Source organism: Cebus imitator, unplaced genomic scaffold (assembly GCF_001604975.1).
Source record: "Cebus imitator isolate Cc_AM_T3 unplaced genomic scaffold, Cebus_imitator-1.0 Scaffold403, whole genome shotgun sequence".
Taxonomy (NCBI): Eukaryota; Metazoa; Chordata; class Mammalia; order Primates; family Cebidae; genus Cebus; species Cebus imitator.
This window is the reverse complement of record NW_016107718.1, coordinates 831,886-856,752: the sequence shown is the minus strand read 5'-3', so window position 1 is coordinate 856,752 and position 24,867 is coordinate 831,886. Positions and strand designations below refer to the sequence as shown.

General features: G+C 40.6%; 1 protein-coding gene across 3 annotated transcripts in view; it reads left to right on the top strand.

Annotated features, from left to right (window-relative positions):
• Window positions 1-703: 703 nt before the first annotated feature.
• The window catches only part of PCSK1 (proprotein convertase subtilisin/kexin type 1), a 43,622-nt gene continuing 19,458 nt past the window's right edge, over window positions 704-24,867 (top strand). Inside the window, exons 1-8 of one of the 3 annotated variants that reach the window (XM_017508863.2) lie at window positions 704-1,630; window positions 5,156-5,260; window positions 8,883-8,993; window positions 11,216-11,362; window positions 12,685-12,761; window positions 18,490-18,578; window positions 21,787-21,959; window positions 23,667-23,879. In XM_017508863.2, the coding sequence (XP_017364352.1) occupies window positions 1,451-1,630; window positions 5,156-5,260; window positions 8,883-8,993; window positions 11,216-11,362; window positions 12,685-12,761; window positions 18,490-18,578; window positions 21,787-21,959; window positions 23,667-23,879 (1,095 nt within the window). In that variant the 5' untranslated portion in view covers window positions 704-1,450. Of the gene's footprint in view, window positions 1,631-1,838; window positions 2,236-2,406; window positions 3,355-5,155; window positions 5,261-8,882; window positions 8,994-11,215; window positions 11,363-12,684; window positions 12,762-18,489; window positions 18,579-21,786; window positions 21,960-23,666; window positions 23,880-24,867 lie in introns of those variants that run through there. The other 2 variants (XM_017508864.2, XM_017508866.2) reach the window with 2 other exon arrangements.

The window sequence follows — 24,867 nt, the reverse complement described above, 5'->3', positions numbered from 1 at the left end:
AAGTTGTCATGATCATGAACCTAACCACACTGCCCCCGTGGCCAATTTCCTATTGCTGTTCAAAAGAGGGAAAGGCACATATCAAAAGGAATACAGCTTGGTGCTGGTCAGCCACAGAAGGGTGGAGGTGTTAGGTGCTTAGAGGAGAGACCAGCTCCTGCAGTAGTCTTGCGTGTGTCGCTGTCCATACCTCGGTGCTGAATACCAGGCGCTGGTGTCTCCCGCAGGGTTTAAACCCAGGATTCAAAGAGGCACCACAGTGGGAGACTGAATTCATTTCCCTCGGGTGAAGGGTGGAGGGTTCGTTTAGATGTTTGCTTGTTCTCCGTCCACAGGAAACCATTTTTCCACAAAAAAGCATTGTGCATTTTATGGGAAAGTAATGGCACAGTTCCAGTTCAGCACCAAAGTGAAGAGCTCTACTGAGGGAAAAATGGAAAGTTGGGGTAAATAAAAACTGTTCTTTCCCTCCCTGAATCAACACAACAGCTTTGGGACCCTAGGTCCCCTTGTTGACAAATTCTTAAAAATATGTTTTTTAAAAATCACATGATTAATCATTTTACTGATGAACACCGTAAAGGGTGGTGGTGGTGCTGGCTTTGCGATGTCTGGAGTAAATTATTGATATTGTTTTATTAAGGTTGAGAAACAAAAGGGAGGACGAAACAAACTTGTAAACTAAGGTGGTTTGAATGGTTAAAATTCATTTTTAAAAGTATTGCTTTAACATTGTCTTGGAGACATGCTCATTTTCTTAGACAATTTAGAACAGAATTTGGGCAGTAGTAGCTTCTCTTCTGCTTACCCTCCTAGCCTCTCTCTGATTTGAAAGACCTAAGAGCCTTGTTCTCCATAGCAGGTGCTGATACTCAAAGGATCATTCTAAGAATCCTATCACCTCCCCATTACTCCACCCCCATAAGATAATAAAGCAAATGCAGGGAAAAAGCACTCCCAGCCTTTGATTCTTAGTAGTTATATTCAAATGGGGGCACTTCTCTTTGAAAAGTGAAGATGTTTCTCACGGTACAGAATTTATGGGCAGATAGGGAGCAGACTCAAGTGATCCCAGCAAATAGTTCCTTCCTTTTCCTAATCCCTGGCTGCTTATTTTAGCCGCTTCTCCACCCCGCTGGGAATACCATTCAGATCTTAGTCCAGGTAGATCTGACGTCAAGAGATGGCTTTCGTCGATTTGACGTGTAAACACTCATTTCCATCCTGGCTGGGAAGGGCTGGGGCTCCACTCAGCCTGGAGACCGAAGCGCTTCACTGAGCGCTCGCCGCCGCCCAGCCTCTCCTCGCGCGCCTCCTAGCTCTTCGCAGAGCAACCAGGAGCCAGGAGCAGTACAGAGCCCAAGGGTGGGAAGGGGGAGTCTGTCTGGCTTTTCTCCTATCTTGCTTCTTTTACCTCTTTCCTTCCCACTCGTCTTCAAGCGAGTGAGCCATGGAGAGAAGAGCCTGGACTCTGCAGTGCACTGCTTTCGCCCTCTTTTGCGCTTGGTGTGCATTGAACAGTGCAAAAGCGAAAAGGCAATTTGTCAATGAATGGGCGGCGGAGATCCCCGGGGGCCCGGAAGCAGCCTCGGCCATCGCCGAGGAGTTGGGCTATGACCTTTTGGGTCAGGTAAGAGTTTTCACTTTCAAGAAACTTTCTGGGGCCGCAGGGGATGAGTGGGACTGGAGCCGGTCTTCCAAATGGGAGCCCCAGGTTGCACTTTCCGGAGCCCAGTGTAGCAAAGAGCAAGCAGCTGCTCCCGCTCTCGCCCCTGACGCGCTAGGAGAGAGAGAAAAGCTTGCATTATTTACTGTTTGGGCTGGGCGCAGCCAAGCAGAAGGAAGCCGCTGCAGCTGGGTAGGGCTTATGCTTACTGTTGGCCGCTCTAGAATTGAAATCCATTCCCGCGCGGTTTGGAAGAAAAATCCCTCCAAGCTTGTTATGGGAACTTGAGATGCACTCAAGCTCTCACCAACCGAGCGCCCCCGGGAGAAGGAGTGCGCTCCATCCCCCGGGACTCCGGCGGTCTGCGTCGGGAGCCGGCTGTTGCCTCCTTTTCAATATGGCAGCATCAGATCCAAGTCCTGAGGCAAGGGGCTAAGCAGGCTTGGGGCTGTCTGCCCTGGCAGCCTTTAAGGGCGCGCCCAGGGCATTGGAAGGGTGCCAGCTGCTGGGATTCGCGACAAGGAGGTTGGGAGGCCGTGGAGTAGCCTGGGACGCTGCGGGGAGAAATGGTGGGTGAAAGATACGGGACCATCTATCTCCACGCCTCTCTGGGGAGCTCCGGATTTTCACTGGGAACTTGTAAAGTCCAAGCTTTATAACTTTGCCCGGCCAGTCCCACTGCAGGGTCGAGATGCCAAAATGACTGTGGGGAAGGGATCTATTTTTTTTTCTTGTTCTTCAGCCAAGTACGTAATCGTTTTCTCGGGAATTTCAGCTTATTGTTGCCTGTCCAAATGGAGGCTTGGTCAATAGATAGCTGGTTGGAGGTGGGTGGACGTGAAGACATTAAGTGGGAGACTGCTTACAGCCGAGCAATTCCGAGGGGACTCTAGAGAGTGTGACTTCTAAGCTAGGGCTTTCCTTTTTTTGGCTGTGAATCAAGCCCTTGCCCTCTGCTTGGGAAGTTGGTCTGTATTGAAGCGGGGGAGGAGGGAGTTGTAAAACATTTTGGCGCGTTTTTTTTTTTTTTTCTTTTTTCTGGAGGTGGTGGTTCTGACGCCGCTGAAGTCACGGATGAGTAATCGGCGGGGGCGTTGGTGATTCTGTGGATCTAACCCGCTGGGGAATTCGCCTTCTCTTGCTCGAGGCTTTATTCTCAACTTTATAAACCAAATTGTCTTTGAAATGCTCGGCAGGAAAATCAATGCAGATTGGCTTCCTGGTGTCCCAGGAGCAGATGAGTCTTTAGCTTTCGGCCAGCCCTTGCCCTTGTACCAAGCACCATGTTAGGGGCTGAGGAATAAGAGGAGGGAAAGAAACGCTCTCAAGTAATCAAGACTAGAGGAGACTAGCTTAGAGATAAATGATTGCAATTGATTGTAATTTGTGTAATAATAGAAGTTGTACTTGGAGTCTGGATATTCATTGGTTGAAGGAATGAAAGTGGAAGGCAATTTGGGAGGGGTGAGCGAAACTGCCCAAAGGAGAAAATATTTGCCCGGGAAAGAGGAGTCAGAGGTTGTCAGGAGAACATAATGAGATTGGAGAAGACAGTCCAGGCATAGAAAACAGCTTGTGGGAAAACAGTGAGACATAATACAGCTTAGTAGTAAGTCTGATAGTTGCTCACAATTGTTGGGAATTTTTGAGATTCAAAGAGAGGGTGAGTAGCAGATGAAATTGTGCTGGTGAGTACTGTGGGCATCATGAAAATCATGTATGTCCTATGGGGGTAGAAACTGAGGGTTAATTGTTTATTCCTTGAGCAGCTACTGAAAGGTTAAATAGCAATAGTAACTGTGTAGGAGGAGACTGGGGAAGGAAGCAAAAACTAAACCCCTCTTCTCTTTCCCACCTGTTAGCTCTAGACATGTATCTAAACCTGGGCCACTCAATGTGAGAATTGCTTTTCAAAATAAATAAACATAAATCTTAATAGTAAAAAACAATACATCAACATTCTTGGGAGGATCTTTGGGTATGGGATAGCATAGTCACAAAAGCATTAAAAAATAGTGGGGAAAAACCATCTATATTTACATACGATTTATAATACTATCTTTCCTCTAGCCATTTCTAGTTAAAAAGGCATTACTAACAAAGATTTTAAACTAAATTTAACAAAAATTATTTTATTAGGATAGTAATTCTTTGTAGAAGACTGATGGCGCTTTCCTGGTTCTGCTTATTTCTCTTTTTGTTTAATATTACTAACACTAATTTAGCATTACTATATTGGGCACCTTACTGCCTCAGAATAAAGCTTGGATTAAGGTAGTGACAAGAAGAAAAACCAGTTGATGGAAAAAAACAAAACAAAACAGGGCTAAGCGCTGGTGATCTTTTTCTATGGCTACTGATTTCTCACCCCAATTCCATTGACAGCTTGTAGGAAGATTCACTGGGGTTCAGGCTTGGAGCAGGGCCTAAGCATCTCTATTTTAAAATTCTCTTGGTGATAAGAACCACCAATGTAAAGAACATGGTTCTTTTGTAATATACTGTTGTATATTAAAAATACAGGGTTATCTAGAGGATTTGGTAGCTTCAAATTTAGTACTGAGTAAAGGGAGACTAGCTCAAAAGAATAATGAATATAGTTCTAAATGAATCAAATATTTCAATAGCTACCCAGAGAACTATACACACTCTAAAGTGGAACACCTGCCTAAATGTAGCATGTTCTTCTCTGAAGCCTTGAATTAGTAGAAAATCAAATGATCACTAATAGTAGCTAATAACAATTGTCACCATGGATTAAATGACTACATTTTATAACAACAATAATTTATTTTAGTGGAACGTGGCTCTGACCATAAATAGTATCCCAGGTGTTTGCCTGCTTACTACAATTGTTCTTTGACCAGATATATTTGATTAAATGAGCATTTTAAATATGATATTGTCACATACAAAAAAACATGTATATCCTTCAACGTGTGTAAAATAGAAGCATCACTAGCCTCCCACTGTGAGCTAGTGAATATACTGTGAGTCCAAGCCATAATATTCTAAGGGTCATCTCAAGACCTCTATCAGGGCCTTCTTCATGAAGAATGTGGATGAAGCTGGAGGCCATTATTCTTGGCAAACTAACACAGAACAGAAAGCCAGTATTGCATGTTCTCACTCATAAGTGAGCTAAATGATGAGAACACATAAATACACAGAAGAGAACAACACATACTGGAGCCTTTTGAAGGGTGGAGGGTGGGAGAAGGGAAGGGATCAGAAAAAATAGCTAATGGGTACTAGGCTTAATACCTGGGTGATGAAATAATCTGTACAAAAAAACCCATGACAAAAGTTTACCTGTGTGACAAACCTGTACTTGTAGCCCTGAACTTAAAAGTTTTAAAAAAGTTAACTTCAGCTACAAGGAATGGGCTTAATAAAAGTTGCCTAACTTTAAGTTAGCTGAGTTTTAAGCTAATCCATATATAATTGTTTGGGAAAGTGGATATTTATTTTAATTATTTCCTTTTGTAGATTGGTTCACTTGAAAATCACTACTTATTCAAACATAAAAACCATCCCAGAAGGTCTCGAAGGAGTGCCCTTCATATCACTAAGAGATTATCTGATGATGATCGTGTAAGTGTTGTATATTTGTCTTCAAACCAATATTCTAATTCATCTTCTTTCTTTATTAATTTCTAATAAGAACAGAAACATTTTGGAAATGTGATTCTTTTTATTGTGACCAAGATTGTTTATCTGTAATGTTTCTAATTTCTTTCTATAAAATTATAATTGCATATAATAATAACAAAATTGGGTTGGATTGGTTGAGCTAAGGTTAATTTATACACAAAAATATGTACTTTAATTACATCTTATATACAGTTATATATATGTATCTAAAGTTAATTTTATATGTACACTCACAAATTCAGTCTAAGAGCATAAAAATGAATATTTAAAATGAAGGGGCAGCACTAATAAAAATGTTTGACAATACAATCAACAACTTTTTATTAGGTACCTATTATGTATCAAACACTTTAACACCAGTGTGGGGACACCAAAGAAATACATAAGCCTTACTTTCAATAACATTTCAGTGTAACTGGAAAACAGTCTATTGATTCTATTTGGTTTTGCTATACAAGCAGCTAGTTGTTTATGAGAGAACTATAAATCCAAGTCTTCCAGAAGCATTCTACGGTTGGATCCAAACCATTTGGTCTCTTTTTTATCCTTGTTTGTATCCCCGTTCAATGATTAGGTAACAGAAGAAAATGTACATAATAAATAGAAGTAAATAAGGTAGAGGCAATTTGAATACATAGCTAATGTACCTATTGATTTTGAAGTCTATTTTCAAGGTCAGCAAACACATCAGAAAATGTTGACTATGTATGGATTATTGTAATTTTCTTTCTTTTTTTTTTTCTTTGGGACGGAGTTTTACTCTTGTTACCCAGGCTGGAGTGCAATGGCGCGATCTTGGCTCACCGCAATCTCCGCCTCCTGGGTTCAGGCAATTCTCCTGCCTCAGCCTCCTGAGTAGCTGGGATTACAGGCACGCGCCACCATGCCCAGCTAATTTTTTGTATTTTTAGTAGAGACGGGGTTTCACCGTGTTGACCAGGATGGTCTCGATCTCTTGACCTTGTGATCCACCCGCCTGGGCCTCCCAAAGTGCTGGGATTACAGGCTTGAGCTACCACGCCCGGCCGGATTATTGTAATTTTCATACACAGTGTTGCCTTTTCTCAAGCATATGCCATACTGGAAGAAATTTATCCTGATTGGCCTAATATCTGTGTACATGATTTTTTGTTGCCTAGGACACCCTGGAGAATTACGGCAAGAGATCTTCTTGGTGAGAGGATTAAAAGCATCCTTTCAACTTCTCAGGAAAAAAAATATATATATATATATATAAAATATATATATAGTGTCAGAAAGGTGATAGAACTGTTGAAAGTAGATGGAATTAATGAAACTTGTAAAATAATTTGCTGTTTTATTCATTCTGAAACTAATAGAATTTTAAAAAGAAGAAGAAAAAGACAAATTATAAGAGTGGGGAATAGCCTGGTTCAGTGTTCAAATGTAAAAGAAACAAGTAAATCCTAACAATCCTGTATTAGGACCACGGACAGTGACCCTATAGCTCATCTACACCTATGGCTGGCTCTTTTTGTCAAGTTATTGCTTGTTGTGGGAGACCAAATGAGAGGTCCTTGACTTTATTACAGAAGCTTCTTGTCCACTTAGGTCTTCCCTGACTCACTTCAAGGCAGAGAGCTCATCATGTGTGGGCTCTGAAAAGCAGAACAACTTCCAGCACTCTGGCTAGGGTTATTCCCTGGGCTAAGCAGGAGAGAGATTTCATTCTTTGCCTAAATGCATGCCCAAACTGCATGCCCATTAATGCACATGGAAGTTAAACTGATCTCTCTTCTCATTTTCGTAGGAGAAAACTGACAGGGTAGAGCATACCTAACTATTATTCTTACTCAAAATATCATATGCAAATGAACAGATCACCCATTCTGCTCTTTAGAGTAGAATCAGCTATCCCCTTGATAGCTGATTTTGGGGAGGAACCTCAAGACATTATGAAAAAAGGCTAAGAATTCAGTCTCCAGCACAGGTATAACTGTAAAAAATTAGCCCAAGAATAATTTTATATTAGGAACCATTCTGGAACTATAGAAACTTGTATTGGAAGGTTGAAGTAGATGATCTTTACTGCACTTTCCAGATCAAAAGTATTATTTACAATTAAGTACATGCTATCTATTATGCATAATAGAAAGACATTATCAATTTTCTTCTATGCCATTCAGCCTGCTTTTCTAGAAATTAATATGTGATTCTGAGTTAATGACATTAATCATAACACTGTCTTTTACAAGTGGATGTTTGTCTGATCAGATGGCCGAGTGTCTCCTCTTGTATCCCATTTCTAAAAAATTGCTCTTGGTTTTCATTTTATTACTCTTTTTGTTGATGGAGGATAATATTCCTTCAAATTAGCCCTGTGAAATGCAGCTATAGTATATTTTTACAAGTCTGTTAATAAAATCTCCAAGTGTAAGTGACTCTCTACCTCAAAGATTAGTATTTGTTCCCTAGCACTCAGCTTCCAGAGATCAACTCAGACACTGGGCAGCATTCCAAGCATTGAGATATTTTAAGCCAAAACAATGAAGCTTGAAAATACAAGCACTTTAAAAATAAATCATAGTGACTAATTTCTAGCTTTCACATTCTTCCCATTATTTTTAATGGTTTGCAGTATATTTTTTAATTGAAAATCCAGGGCAGTCTTAGTGGAAGGTTTTATCCTTCAGTGGCAAATTATTTTCCAGTTTTTATTTTTGGAACTGATTCATGAGTACTCTTACATTAACGATATTCTACCACACACTGAATTGTCATCATGTATACAGCAGAAAAGATGTGCTTTGGGTAGGAAATAGTCATGCTACCAAGAAAAATAAGAGCATAGAATTATCTCATAATGAAAATAACTACAAGGGAGCCCCTCACTCTCTCAAGGCTTCAAGTATAATAGGATTATGCTGTAAATATGGGGCAGGTAATTTTCGTATTGTCAGATCTCTTTGCATAATACATGGGACTGAATTAAAGTAAGTGAGCATGGTCAGTAGTACTCATTCATCACCCAGGATCTGTTTCTCATATTAAGTACTTTTAAGCAGAGGTTGAAGCACAGGGGAGGCAGAGTTCCAATTTTGCAAAGATATAGCAACATTCTTATTTTATAAAATATTTGCAATTTCTACCTTTTGTATGTAAAGAAAGAGAAATTAATTTCTAAGAGCATTATAACAGCAGTCTTTTGGCTTGTTGACTCACTCCACAAAAGCAGACAAATTTTCATCCACGGAGCCCTGAAACCTCAATATAAAAATGAGTATTACGGTCCATTTGCTGATGAAAGCAGACTGAACTTTTGCTTCCACTATAACCACAATGTAACTAATTTGAGGGAATTATCATTTCACTGACTGCTTCTCCTCCCCCTAAAGGTGCACTTTACTGTAATAGAGGAAATGTTCATCACCCCAGTGGGCAATCCCTTCTTCTCACTGAGGTGCCAGTTTTGATCTGTAGTCAAATGAAAATACTGCAGAGCTGCCTGAACTCTGATGGAAAGGATACTGAGGATAGTTAGAGGAAAGATACAGAGGTGGATACCTGACTTTTGATTTTCTTGCTATAAAAATCCTTATAGGTGATATGGGCTGAGCAACAATATGAAAAAGAAAGAAGTAAACGTTCAGCTCTAAGAGACTCAGCCTTAAATCTCTTCAATGATCCCATGTGGAATCAGCAATGGTACTTGGTAAGTACCTACAGAGGGACTGTGTGGGTGGGCCCTGGGACCTGGCTTCTTTATATTGTTACATTTGCAACATGAATTTTTTTTTATGATGGAAAATTTCATAGGGAGCTATATTATCTGGAGATTAGGGCTGATGGGACCTTCTTGAGCTGCCTCTTCGGTTTTGCTGAGTAAAGATGTCTGAAACAGAGATCTTTAGCTTCTGTGAAGAGAGAGGTTGTTGTCTTTTTGTCTTCTTAAGTGTATTTGGGGTAAATGCAGAAAAATCATGTCTTGCAGGTTAAGGGTTCCAAAAAACAGTACTCATGGCAAAAATCTCATTTGGTTAAAGTTATTCTTGAGAACCCTTTAAAGCACTGACAGAGTATAGTGAACACAATGTGGCATATACAACCCTGAATGACAATTCTTACATGACACAGATGAGAATCTCTAAACGAGGCTAAAAGACGGAACACAAGAAAAGTCTATTGCAAATGTCTAAACATGCAAAACCATTCTACCTTTAAGATAGTTACCAAATCCTTAAGTGGAGAAATTGTTAAGTGTTTCTGTCTACCTGCAGGGTGTCCTTTCTTCTGTTTAATGTTACGTCTGTATGATAGCACCATATGCTAATAGAAGGATTTATTGTTGAGAATTTTATAAAAGATTATTTTTCTTGACAAACATAAGCTAAGGCTTAGATACTCTTGTTGCATAATAAATTGAAAAGGGGATCAGCTTCTCTTGACACTATATGTTCTTTTCTTTCTTTGGGCTGGAGTGCAGTGGTGCTATCTCAGCTCACTGCAACCTTCGCCTCCTGGGTTCAAGCAATTCTCCTGCCTCAGCCTCTGGAGTAGCTGGGATTGCAGAAGCCCATCACCACATCTGGCTAATTTTTGTATTATTAGTAGAGATGGGGTTTCACCATGTTGGTCAGGCTGGTCTTGAACTCTTGACCTCAGGCGATCCACCCACCTCAGTCTCCCAAAGTGCTGGGATTACAGGCATGAGCCACCATGCCCGGCCTCTTGCCACTATCTTAAGTATTTGCTCATTGCAGCAGAAAAGACTTATCAGTTAACACTTGTCCTTTTCCTGTGTGGTGAACACTATTCTAAGTGTTTGATATGAATCAATTCATTTTGTTCTCATGATCATCTGTGTTGTAGAGATAGTAATTATGCCAATTTAATAGATGGAAAAACAGAGATATTGGAAAGTAGAATAATTTGCTGAAATCCATGGCTGCTAGTGATGGGACCATAATTCATGACTCCAGAGTCCACACTCTTAACAACTACACTTTATAATTGCTCCCGTAACCGACATAGAGGCCTTCTTCTCTGACTTTAGCCAACAATCTGTGTGTAGTTCTAGCCTCCTACGATTCGGCCTCATACCAGCCTGGTAAATACTTGTCACTCCACCCCCCAACCTCTTTATGGGGAGGAGGGCACAACAGCAAGAGGGCAGTTCTTTTCCTTACACCTTTTGTTGTTGTTATTTATAGATTTCGTATTGACCCTTTCACCAGGTACCTGGGATTCCTTTACTATCTCTCTCCCACATGCTTAGAAATGTGCGTATGTCTGTGTTCCCTTGCTACCCAACTATTTTCATGTATAGTCCCACATACCATCAGAAAATGTATTTGAAAGGAAAACTGAATCTCCTCTCACAGATACTTACCCCCTAAATCACCCATACTTAAAAATAGGCAATTACATTGCAATTCCTGAGGCAATCACAATCTCCTGAGCATTCCAGGTTCTGCTTTTTCTTTTAGAAGAAAAATTCTAAAACATTCATGAATGACTATGCACCAGGCAATATAATGAGAGCCCAATGTGGCAATGGAGGATCCGGATTTTGGGGGAGATGAAAACATAGACTATCAAATAAAGCTTCCATAGATGAAAGGGTTGAGCATGTTATTATAAATGAAAGAAATTTAGGGATAAAATTCTTCAAAGCCAGGTAGTTCAAAGAGAAGGAGCGCAGGTGATTCATCCTTTCAAGTGATGTCCATTGGGACAATGGGGAGAAGAGCAGCATGCTGGGGGTTCACTTGGCCCTACTCTCAACTTTGCTTCTCATTTCACCGAATTGGCTTCTTCTAAAGAGTAGAGTGACCCAAAGAAAAAGAAAGATGGGTCTCCAGGTTGGAACTTAAGTGTCCATTTTGTAGCAAGCAAATTATGATTTTACCAATGGTTCTTGTCTTTCTTTACTAGCAAGATACCAGGATGACAGCAGCCCTGCCCAAGCTGGACCTTCACGTGATACCTGTTTGGCAAAAAGGCATTACGGGCAAAGGAGTTGTTATCACTGTACTGGATGATGGCTTGGAGTGGAATCACACGGACATTTATGCCAACTATGTAAGTGTATGCCTTCTCATGACTGTGACTTGGGGAGCTGTCTGTGCAGGCGCACAGTTGGGGCTTCCCTTCTTTTCAAGGGGATGCTGCTCTGGTGTCAGTCCCTGGGATTATGGGCCAAGGTTTTGTCCCTTCCCCAACTTCCCACTAGCTTAAATGAACTTATTCTATACCAGTGGGCATTGAAATAATTCGGTGGGGTCAAAAATTGTACAAAAGTACATGTACTGGGAGAAGGAGGGGCAGTACCAACACCAATTAAGTTACTAAAATCCAATGACTTAGAGTTGCTCAGTGTTTGGGGCATTAAAGTAATCAAATCAAGCCTGTTGCCTGAGATCATTTTCACAGTTTCCCTCCTTGTATGGGCCTGTATCCCTGACATTCTAAAATTATATGAATGTGGTTCCTTCCATGAAAATCCAAAGTGAATACCACCCAAGGCAGATATGCCAAGCTGAGAAAGGAAAAGTTTTCCAGAAATGGGAAAATAAATAAATAAAAACACTTTGCTTCATTGTTTCTGAAGTCTATGATACAATATGGACACCATTATATATCTTTGGTCTTTAGATTGGGGGCTGGTGTTTCATCTTTAAGATTATCCCTTGTTTTTCTCTCATCCTTTCCACCTATTCAACATTCCCCAGATATAACTCCAAGTTAAAGGGCAAAGGAAAAGAAAAGGAAAAATACTGGCACAGAGTAGAAATAAGGAATGATTAAAAGATATGGAAAGTATTGAAAAGTAGCAGTAATGGTATGTGGGAGGTGGGCTGGAAAAGGGAGTGGAAACTGGAAGCTTCTTTTGAATTTCAAGCACCCTCTTGAATTAAATTACATGTTTATTTAGTGTGCCTGGGAGGCTGAAGGAGATCACCATGGACCTGAGTCCCACTCTCAGCCACCTCTTTGCACCTATAATCATAAGAGAGATGAGTGTCAAAGTGTCACTAAGTAGCTTTATGGCCTTAGGGAAGTCATTTAACTTCTCAAGGCCTCAATTTTCTCATCTGAAAACAGGGTGACTGAACTAAGTAAACTCTAATTCCTTCCAGCTCCAATATCCTACGAGTCGCCTATGAACCATAGGCTTGGTAACATTCACTGAGAATTGAATGCTGGCTCACCTGGCTATGTTCATCATCTCTGCCTGGTTTGCGGGTGTAAGAAATATTCAGTGACTTGGCCAGAAACGCTGAAATGCAGGCTTTTGAGCTATCAGCCAGGATAAGCAGGCATAGGGTAAGAGGCCTGGGAAGTGATGCTTTTTTTGTTTTTGTTTTTATAATGCCATGGTGTTATTTTTGTTGTCTCTTTAGGATCCAGAGGCTAGCTATGATTTTAATGATAATGACCATGATCCATTTCCCCGATATGATCCCACAAATGAGAACAAGTGAGTAAAGGTGCATTTGGGTGAAATGAAATACTTTATAATGCTTTTATCTTGTTTGAGAAAATCATACCATACATTTCATCCACATTTCAGCCCTCGGAAAACGTTAATGCACATCATAACACAATATTTTGTTGCTTTTAAAACAGAAACCAAAGTTTCTATTTTTATATTCCGTTTGGTTTATAGAACCGTATTTACATTAAACTTGTTACATTATGAAATTCTCCTCTCAAGTGTTACTGAATTGTTGAAGCTTTAGAAAGAATGCTAGAGACATAAAGAGTACACACTTTGAGCCCACCCCTCCCCTGGATTCCTCTAGGGATTTTTTACTTTTAGCAACATGCTTGATGTTAGTCATGCGAAGAAATATATGTAAAGAAATAGATATGAACAATGCCCACAACTTCCGATGGTGGCTACAATCACCCTTACCAGTTCTCTCCAAAGAGAATGGCCAGACTCCAGACAAGAGAAATACTTGTAAGGTCTGGCCCCTGAATCCAGCACAGTCTCCAGGGCATTGAGTCAGCTGGCAGTCTTCTCCAGAGTTCCTCTGCTGTAAGGCCATAGGGAAGAGAGAGGAGACAGCACCCAACTCCCAGATTATTTCTCTTTCCCTTGAAGCCACATTATGGTGAAAGAGGCCAAGAGCCACAGAGGCCAAGAGCAAGAACTTGTAAAGGGAGAGGCCAAAGAAAGACCCAGAGGCAAGAGACTTTCAACCTCTTTCCTAGCTCCAAGAAACTTTGAGGGCATGTGGACCCTCAAAGTGTCCATGCCCATGGGAGAAAACATCTTTGTTCTTACCAGCATTGTCACAGACATCAAGAAGACATTCAAACTGTCCTCTTCATTTTCTTTACACAGAAGAGACTTGCACCAAAATGCCCAAAGCCAAGGTCAATATTAGGGTTTTCGGCTACAAAATTAGGTCTTACAAGTAAGGATGGAAAAAGCTAAGCATCTAATAGCTCTTGGTATCTGTCACATGAAGTGCTTCTCTTTTCTCTCTGGATGTCTCTGTCTCTTGGACTGTTACCCGACTTGGGTCAGACAAGTATCTCTCTCTCTCTCTCTCTCTTTCTCTTTCTTTCTCTCTCTCTCCCTCCCTTATTCTCTCTCAGAACTCCCAAGTGGCTGGTGCAGTAATATTGGCCTAAAGTTATTTCTTTCTTTGAATTTTCCCTTCTCCAGAAAGCCAACAAACCCCAGGATGGGGGGCTGGGCACCTGGACTAGCCTCAACATCTGGGTGTTTATTTCTTCTTTGGGGAAAGTGGGAGGCTTTCGGATAGTTCAAAGGTATGACTTCATTAAGTACCATTTATTTCTTTGAGGTTGAGCGAAGGGGTTAACCGCAAATACCCCTTAGATGTGAAAACATTCCAGTAAAAGTACAACAGAAACCACTGGCCGGGGTACCCTTGGAAGAAAGTGGGAGTGTCTCAAAGCTTACAGCAGACCCTCAGACAAACTTTTTGCTATGTTTCTGAAGCAGGAAAATATAGGACCAGTAGGGATGTCTACTCTCTGGGGGCACAGCCTTGTAATGAAGTTATGGCTTTGCCAGTTCCCAGTGTGGAGGGTGCTCTTGGGGAAATCACTTACCTCGCTCTGCCTCCACTTCATTTTCTTCCCCTAAAATGGGTGACAATGTACCTTCTTCCTGTGTTTCTTAAATGAACTTCCTAAGGAAATGGTAATAAGTACTTGGAAAAAAGTGGTAGCCTTCTTAGAATGGAGTAGAAACAACTTTCATTCTACCACCTTGGTTAAGACTAAGGGAAATCTGTTCCCAGACATTTGGGTGCAGTTGAAGAGACTTAGCTGGAGGCCCTGGCTCTTTCCTAGGCAGTATATGGTCCTTCCAGGCAGATCCTGGGTCTGGTCCCAGGATCCAGTGTGGGTGATAACTTGTGTGATGGCTGCATAGTGGCCAAATTCTTGATGAAATTATATTCTCTGGAGTTTTTCCAGTCAGGAGATAGAACACTCAAACCTTCCTCAAAACAAAGGGGATCTCACAGCACAGCATTTATAATCATTGTTTTATATATACAGTTATATAAAATATAATTTCCCTGAACTCAGAGAGCTCCAAGGGCCCCAGGGAAGCAGCCCATATGATGCTATTTGCTCTGTGCCTGAAAGCTCTTCCAGAGCATAGTCTTCTGTGAACCTTCCACATAATAGTGAGAGAGCATGGCATAGCCCAAGAGTTAAGAGCAGACTTGGGAGCCAAATTTAGATCAAATATTAGATCTGCCACTTAACGGTTGGGTGATCTTGAGCAAATTATTTAACTTCTTTGTGCTTAGGTTTTATCATCTTTTGAAAATGAATACCTACTTCCTTGAGTTAGAGATATTGAGTTTGTATTTATATATGTTTATATGAGTTCTATGAGTTTATATGAGTTCTATGAGTTTATATATATATATATATATATATATATATATATAAAGTGAGGTATTGAGTTTATATATGTTGTATTATATATTATGTATAATACTTTATTGAGTTATATATATATACACTTACACATATAAACTCACTTAATACCTCTAACTCAATGAAGTAGATTATATCTCTATCTATATATCTGGCATTTAAACAAATTGAATTTTTAAAAAATTATTCCACAAAATAGTTTAAATACTACCCTTATTTTGGTTAAAATAAGCTTGTCACACATGTTATTTAAGCCATATGTGTTTGTATATATATATGTGTGTGTGTGTGTGTGTGTGTATATATATATGTATATATATGTGAGTTAAATAACATGTGAGACAAGGATATTTGGCTTGGACATATACAGATATATGGCTTGGACACAGGTACATAAAAAACTGAATAAGCGTTTGCTGTGATGATGATGATGATGATCACAGCTTCTCATTTGGTAACTGAGTTAGACCTTCTTTCAGTGAGAAATCAACATGACAAGAATAATATCATCCGCTGGGAGCAGCAGAGACAAGTCAATTTTCTGAGCCAGTTCAGAACCTGCTATTTAGAAATGACATAATGAGCAACTCTCTCTCAGGATCCTCTTGACTATCAACCAAAAAGGTGGCACCCTTATCATTTATCAGAAGGTATAATAAAAATAGAGTTGTCTTCCAGCACATTGTCAGACATAAATCCCTTAGGTTTGGAAAATGAATGGCCCCATTTTGTCTTGGCCTTTACAGCAATTGGAAAGGTATTATACCCCAATTCCAAGGGTATTATCTCTTCAAACTATCTGTATTGCTGTTGTTCTTTATTACCATGTAAATGAGATTAATAGAAGCCACAACTGAATGCTACTCTGAAAGTCTAAAGAGGAATCACTAAATAATAAAATCTTAACAATGCAGGTAACACTTACTATTAAGCTGGCATAAACCTGTATTCAATATTTCAACACCAATTACAGATTGTTTTTCTAGTTAAATAACAAGTGTGACAAGGATATTTTAACCAGAATAGGGTAGTATTTAAACTATCTGGTGGAATAATTTTTAAACAAATCATTTTGCTTAAATGCCAGTTACGACCATTGTTCTAAGACAATAGAGAGTTCTTTTACTGCAGCACCTCACTTAGAAAAGAGAAAGAGCTACAGGTCTATAAAGAATGACATAGGAACACCTTCATAAAGTCTCTTTCTCTCAATGTTTGCAGGTGGAACCTGAGGATAAGAGGAGGAAAACATGTCAACACATATTTGTACCATGATCCTCCTGCCGCTTTCACTAGAAAATAGCCCTCCATATACAAGGAGAAATAAATAATAGGTGCTGTCACACTGTATTATTTTTTAGGACAAAGAACAACCCTGGGGATGTCTGTCAGCAGGTTGATTCTGTTGGCTCAGGCTGAAGACTTGCACCGGATTCTTTTGCTATCCTGAACCCTGTCTCCCATCCTGTACACAAGAAAATATATAAGAAGGCAGTGGTGACTTCTGGAAGTACATTTCTCAGAGATGACAACTGAATTACTCCTCCTATTAAGGCAAAGAGCATTAAGCCATCCAGAAAGCATAGGTGCCTTCTGTGTGTTCAGATGTGCACACTTTTCTTAGGGAATGGGTGTGGTCAGGACAGCTTCAGTTGCAAATGAATGAATTCTAACTCAAAGATTAAGTATGATAGGGATTTAAAAATATTCACCCAAGGGATGTTCTAGTTTCTGATGTTGCAAGATCCAAGAACTCAAACAGTTTATTCTCAGGACACCAAGCACTCTGTTTCCAACTCTAGTGCTGCTCGCCTCCGCTTGGCTTCACTCTCAATAGAATTCTGCCTGGCAGAGCATGACCCATATGACTCACATGGAACTTAAGCTCATGATTCCTAAGAAAGAGTAGGGTTTCTTCCCTATAATCTGCATCAGTCCTTGAAAGCTGAGTGGAGGAGCTTCATGATTGAAAAAAAAAATCACAGAAAGTCAGGAGGACCACTTCCCCAAACAGGAAAGAGCTAGCATACATAAAAGAAGCAGGTGTTTGCTGCATCAGGGAATATCTTGAATTAAAGATAATTATATTGTCCTGACTTAGAATTCTTAGCCAGGATTAACATGAAGGAGCAGGAATCTTATTTTGTGGAAGGAGACCAGAAAATCATCTTTGCAACTTTAGGAAAAAGAGAAGTCAAACAATTCTTCTGGATGGCCCAGTCAATTTAGAAATTTTGTATTCCATGCTATGCTGAATTAATAGATGGCTAGTACAGTAGACTTGAATGTAACTGGCCAACATTATTGCTCAGAGCTAACCCTTCCTCTCTTTTTCTCTATGTTGGTATATCTGGTAGGCTCCTCCAAGCCACCAGTAGCTTTTGCACTGTTCTGTGTTGTTTCCACAACAGAATAAAATCATAAAATAAATAAATTCACATTAATGGCCTTTTGGCTTGTTGGCTGTCTTGAGTCAAGAGGGTGGTGGGAAAAGACAATTATCCTCAGAATTTTAGATTTGATGCTCTAGTTGTGGAATTTGGTGTTTTGAAGATGCATTTTTCTTCTAAATACTCTGAAATCATAAATTGCCCTCTTTGCTTGACTGCAAAACCAATCATGTTCAGGCTTCTGGCCCCAGTTGGGGTTTCAGGAGCATCTTGGCTTTCCAGTTAGCTGGTAATGTCTTGCAAATATCTCAAGCTCCTCTTGGAACAGATAATCTTCAGACATTTTAGTGTGCCATATATTTAGAGGAAGGGAGGAGGGCTTAATAGGGGATGTTGTTCTATCATATCTTACTAAGGTTGATCAAGGATAATCTAACCCAAGGCAGTCACCAGGGAGAAAAATGAGGAGCTAGATACCGAAAAGTATAAAGCAGAGCCATTTCTTTGAAATTGTTTCTGAATGTCAGAGTTCTTATAATAGTATCAATGGTTAACACTAACTGGCTTCTTACTATCTGCCAGCCACTGTTCTAAATGCTTTACATATAATATGTCATGTGACCAAGCCTTTGAGGACAAGCAACTTACCCAAGGTCACACCATTAGTGAATGGCAAAAGCCAGAATTTGAAGTCACATACTTTGGCTCTAGTACTTGTGCCCTTCATCTGAACATAAGCTTTATTTTGTACCAATTTTTTTTGAAAAGACAGTAATAAGGCTGACAAAAAGTTAATATATCTATGCCCCATGAATTCATTCATGTGTGAAACAAATGTTTGTTCTTCTGTATGTTTTATAATTCTTATTTTTTAATCCTCAGACATGGGACCAGATGTGCAGGAGAAATTGCCATGCAAGCAAATAATCACAAATGTGGGGTTGGAGTTGCATACAATTCCAAAGTTGGAGGTAAAACAGAGAATTGTCCCTGTAGTTGGCACTTTAATGTGAGGCTTACATCTCATATTGTAAATGGGGGAGGGTAAATTTTCCTTTTAACAACTGGAGGAAGAAAAGAGTTCCATGCAAAAGTTGCTACGGGACTTGAATATGATTTGCAAACAAATCAATAGATATGAATTCCTAGAAAATGGATAGCTGAATATAGCCTATACATCTCCGCAGGAAAATAAAATGTAGAAATGTTGACTGGCATATGAACCAAATCTAATTTTCTCTGTGTTCTGATTTAGAATGGTTTGTTATTGAGTGCTTGCTTAGGAAACAGAAGGAGGAGGTAAATTTAGGCAAAGACTTTTCCTACTTCTCACTTCTGTAGAAGTCCTTCACTTTTTAGCAAAGATCAACTTCAAAATTTTAAAAAATACATACTTACTGCATTAAATAGCCAAATTTTATCTTTGATAGCAAGGAAGTACAATCTCTAATTAGTTTCATCAGTGTCCTTATAGGGAAACAGATGGTAAGCTGCATTAGGGCAACTGAGGACATTTTCATAAAGAAACTGTTTACAAGAGTTAGAGAAAACCAACAAGGGGCTAACAAGTGGTTGACAGATGTTCCCACCTTTAGCCTTAAGAAGCAAAAGGAAGGAAGGAAAAGTCGCCAGCAAGTAGAGAGGGAAAACTGGTCACAGGAGAAAGCCGCTGGATCGGCCTTGAGTACAACAGCAGAGCTACTTCTAGGCAAAGGGGGTCCAGGGGCACCTCAATCTCCTCTTGATACCCACCTTCTTGTGGGGGTCTTCAGTTGGCTGAACCCAATGGGAAGAGAGAGCCCATTACTGCAGTCCATGTTCTAATGGAGAAGAGTAGAAAGTGGATCTGCAGGGAACAACAGAAAAGATAAAAATGGTCTCTCTTCTTTATTCTATCCCTGCCGCAGGCATTCACATTATGCTATGAGCTTCAAGTTTAGTTCAGTTTTCAAAAACTATGATTGCAAAAAAATCAATTGTAGAGCATGTCAATTACAATAAAATCCTATTAAACTCTACATAAGTACACCTTGATTTGGTTATGTATTCCTTTTTAGAAACAAAATAAATATACATCCTGACATGTAATGCATCTGTCATGAACACAGGGCACTTTTTGCATTTTAAGTGTCATTCCTGATTCCTTTGATACTAACATCTTCAAAGTGGTCTGTTAATTAAAAAATAAATAAATAAAGGCAGAAGCACAAATTATGTAATCAACTAGTAAAATAATTCACTCTTTAAGTCATAATGAATTAAACAGCTATAGTTTGTGAAAGAATCATCTGATCACTTCATTTTGTAGAGGAAGAATTAGAAGCAAGCCGCTCAAGGTAACAACAGCTAGTTTGTGGCAGTGTAGAACTGAAACACAATTCCAAGCCTACTGATTTTTTTCATTACTCCATTCTTTGATGGTCTAGCCCCAAATGCCTTTATTTTTATTTTTTACCAATAATCTTCATTTACTAGGCACCTACTGTGTGTCAGTTACTTACTCTACAACATATTACAGGTAGTGTATCCTGGTGGTTAACAGATTTGGGGGCTAGATTTGTAGCACTGAAATTCTGGCTCTCCTATTTCAAGCTCTGTGGCCTTGAGCAAGTCATTGTCCCTCCCTGGCCGCAATCTCTCCATTTATAAAGTGAGGAGAATTACAGCACCCACCTCAAATGCTGGTTGTAAGGTTTAGATGAGTTCATACATGTAAAGCCTATGAAATGGTGGTTGCATATAGACTATCCTGAATTCACATGAGCTATTATCATCCCCATTTTACAGTTGAAACTGAGGCACAGAGGGGTAAGTGGCTTGCCCAAGATTCCACAGCTAGTAAGTAGCAGAGCTGGAATTTTTTTTCTAAAAACATTTTTTTGAGACTGAGTCTCACTTTGCTGCCCAGGCTGGAGTGCAGTGGTGTAATCTTGGCTTACTGCAACCTCTGCCTCCCAGGTTCAAGCAATTCTCCTGCCTCAGCCTCCCAAGTAGCCAGGATTATAGGTGTGTGCCACCATGCCCAACTAATTTTTGTATTTTTAGTACAGATAGGGTTTCTCCATGTTGGCCAGGCTGGTCTTGAACTCCCGGCCTCAAGTGACCCACCCACCTTGGCCTCCCTAAGTGCTGGGATTATAGGTGTGAGCCAACACGCTTGACCCTAAATGCATTTTTAAACAATTTCTTTTTTACAAATACAACTTTTACTGGTCATGTCAATTACATATCATTTTACTTTTTGATCCATAGTAAACAACTGTGAAAACCGAAGGCTGTGTACTCCATTGCATTATGAGCCTGAAGCCAGAAATAACTGAGGTAGCTGCCTGTAATCTGTCCAGATTGCTTTTGCCTTCCTGGCTCTTGAATTCATAAGTCTGATGACGGGTGACAGCCTGTTGGAAAGCACAAAGAGCTACCACATCTACATTGCCCTGATGAAAAATGATCCCCCCTCAGGAGTGAAATCCATGGCAATGATTTCATCCTTGAGATTATTTAGAAGAAAAGGAAGCATGTTTCTTGAAAATGTTTCTTAGCAAACACATGAAAGGATGGCCTCTGGGCTATTTCAAATCAGGGCTTAGAAACAAGAGTGCTTTCCCTATTCATTGGTTTTCTGTTGTGGCTAAATCTTTTTAAGCGACATGCTTTCCTCTCCAAAGTCCTTCGTGTGGCACTGGAGCCACAGTCATTTGTGAGACAGCCATGAGCAGGTGCATTGTGGGAGGGCTGCTTTAGGGTCTTTCTGAATGCTGTTCTGTCACTTAGTTGAGGTGGGAGAGAGGGCAAATATTTTGTAATTGACAACAACCACAGCCACTTCCTTTCATCTAAGGATACTGCTTCACTTCAAACTCAATGCCCAGAGGGACTGCTAGGAACAGAGCCTCGAGTGGGACAAAAAAAACAAAAAAATTAAAAAAAAAATCACAGCTGCCTACACTGCTACATAGTATTATCTCTAAAGTGCAACAAGAAAGCTTATGGGGGCAGTGGCATGTTCCTTCTTTCTGTGGTATCAGTAGCTGGGTTACAGAAATTGGGGACATCTAGCAGTTACCTGGTTTTTGACTCCTAAAGTCCTTTAAAAATACAAATAGTAAGAGTATTGGGCCTTTGTCCATGTACACACTGACACTGACCTTGTGTATGTTTGTTTATTTTGTTTCTCAGGCATAAGAATGCTGGATGGCATTGTGACGGATGCTATTGAGGCCAGTTCAATTGGATTCAATCCTGGACACGTAGATATTTATAGTGCAAGCTGGGGCCCTAATGATGATGGGAAAACTGTGGAGGGGCCTGGCCGGCTAGCTCAGAAGGCTTTTGAATATGGTGTCAAACAGGTAAGATGCTTAACGTAGACCCACAAGAAGTGAAACTTGACCGTTTGGATATGAAGAGAAGGAAAGAACACTTAGGTTACATAGAAAAACATTGTTGTATATTTCTTAACAAAGTCCTTTGCAATTTTTTTTTTTTTTTGAGATAGAGTCTCACTCTGTCATCAGGCTGGAGTCCAGTGGCACAGTCTCGGCTCATTGCAATCTCCACCTCCCAGGTTCAAGCAATTCCCCTGCCTCAGCCTCCCAACCAGCTGTGACTACAGGCATGCACCACCATGCCTGGCTGATTTTTTATATTTTAATAGAGATGGGTTTTCACCATGTTGGCCAGGATGATGTCAATCTCCTGACCCCGTGATCAACCTGCCTTGGCTTCCCAAGGTGCTGGGATGACAGCTGTGAGTCACTGTGCCCGGCCTACAATTTTAAATGCACGTAGAGAGCCAAATCACTCTTCAGAGGGATGAAAGTTAAGGGTTAAGAAAGCTTTCCCTATTTGTGGCCAGGTGCGGTGGCTCATACCTATAATCCCAACACTTTGAGAGGCCAAAGTGCAGATCACTTTGAGAGGCAGGCAGATCACCTGAAGCCAGGAGTTTGAGACCAGCCTGGCCAACATGGAGAAATCCCACCTCTACTAAAAACACAAAAATGAGCCAGCTGTAACTAGGTTGTGTTCTTTTGCAACCTAGTTTAAACAGTAAAACTATGGTCTCAACTTAGACTCCTTAGGCGCCCATAATGTCCTCTACTCAGGAGGCTGAGGCATGAGAATTGCTTGAACCCAGAAGGCGGAGGTTGCAGTGAGCTGAGATTGCACCATTTGCACTCCAGCCTGGGTGACAGAATGAGATCCTGTCTCAAAAATAAAAATAAAATAAATAAATAAAATGAGTTTTCCCTATTTGGGTCTGAGGTTGAATAGAAATTTATTACTTTTAGCATACTTATTTTAAAAGTATTTCTGGACATTTCTTTCTCTTTCCTCATTTTCCTGCTGCTTTCAGGATTTTACACTAGTAAAATACTAACCAGACTTCTTCCAAGTGCTCTGGAAATGCTCTTCAGGTACAGAAATGTGCTGCCTTCTACTCTGCACGTGCCTGTTGAATACCCGTGCCTTGGCTGGGTTGCTCTGTCACTCGGATTTACTGTATTCCTGCATAGATTCTAAAACCTTGTGCTCCACAGGATGAAACAAAAGTAGAAACTCTGGAGAGCACAAATTGAAAAATCATAGAAAGGGCGGCCTTGACAAGTTCCATTCAATTGAAGAGTCCCTTTTAATGCAGCTGCGAGGCAGCTCTGAATAATCCCTAATTTTGTCATTCTATCAGTCAGCCAGAAGATTCAAGCAGAAAGAAAGAGAGGAAGTTCAAAGATTCAAGTGCAGTGACATAAACCAAGAGAAGGGTGGAAAAATATGAGTAAGTGCAAAAGGCTAGATTATGAATCTGTGTGAGAAAGAGAAGCGTGCATTCAGTGCTACACCAGGAGGGCCGACACTGGCAGGGCCACAGTCCAGTGACTTATAACACACAGCCTTGTGAGATTTCCACCACTGAAGCCAAAAGACCTGGAGTTGAAGATAAATCCCAAATAGCTGTCTCAGAATTTCACACATGTATTTGTTGGGGATTTTATTGGGATATAACAGTGACCCCAATAGATGATAACAGATGATATGCATTCTGGCTTTTCCTTTAGGGGAGACAGGGGAAGGGGTCCATCTTCGTCTGGGCTTCGGGAAACGGGGGGCGTCAGGGAGATAATTGTGACTGTGATGGCTACACAGACAGCATCTACACCATCTCCATCAGCAGTGCCTCCCAGCAAGGCCTGTCCCCCTGGTATGCTGAGAAGTGCTCCTCCACACTGGCCACCTCTTACAGCAGCGGGGATTACACCGACCAGCGAATCGTATGTTGCTTTTGTCTAATTCCCTCTGCTTAGGTAGGAGAGCATGGCATGCATGCAAAATGATCCCCCTAACTGACCTTTGGTAGGATTGATTCGCTGAAGCTTGATGTCTCAGCTGGGGAGACTCAGGCTTACTCACATGAAAGGCTGGCATACATCAGAAAGTTTTCTCTCCAGGGATAATGACACTTTTGCCAAGACGATCTTCCCCTCTGTCATTTTTAAACCCAGCCTTGAGAAGCCACCAAACCTGTCATTACACACAGCCGAGACTCCAAATGTCTTTTCTGCTTGTCTGATGCCTCCCTGGAAACAGCCTTAAAGGGGATTTCAGGGTTGTTGGGGCTTTATCACCCTTGTACTTGCTGATCCTTTAATAGCAGGGATATAGTCTGACTTGCCCTGTAGCAGATGATAAAAATACAGAGTCTACACCAGCTGTGTCCTCAGAATGGATGACCTGCAGGAAAATAGTCTCAGTGTCCCCTGAGGTGAACTGCTCAGCATCTGGGTAAGCAGCTCTGGATGTTGTATGCTCAGAGAGCTCCTCCAGCCCTCACTTGCCTGTGCCTTTGCTTCCATGAGTCAGACGGCCAAGGGCAATTATTGGATTTCCCTTCAAGGGCATGATGCTGGGGGGGCATTTAGGTGCTTTGAGAACAAAATGAGGCACTTTTAATTTAAAAATGTAAAGCCCTCAGTTTAACTCCTGACACAGAGAGAACCAAATAGCTAAAGTATATAGATCCTATCTCAAGGAAATAGCAGCTCATGATCTAATTAGAGGTTGGATGAACCCTATAATAATGACCTTGGAATGTGTGCAAGATTCTTATTCATGGCATCTTGACAAAATTGTCAGCACGAATGTCGTCTTCATACAGGAACAGTCTTCGGCAACTTAGTTTAGTCAGCGAAGCTGTGGTCTCAACTTAGAAATGTGGGTCTGCTTCTCATGAGCATGTCTTTAGCTACTCAAGTAATAGAC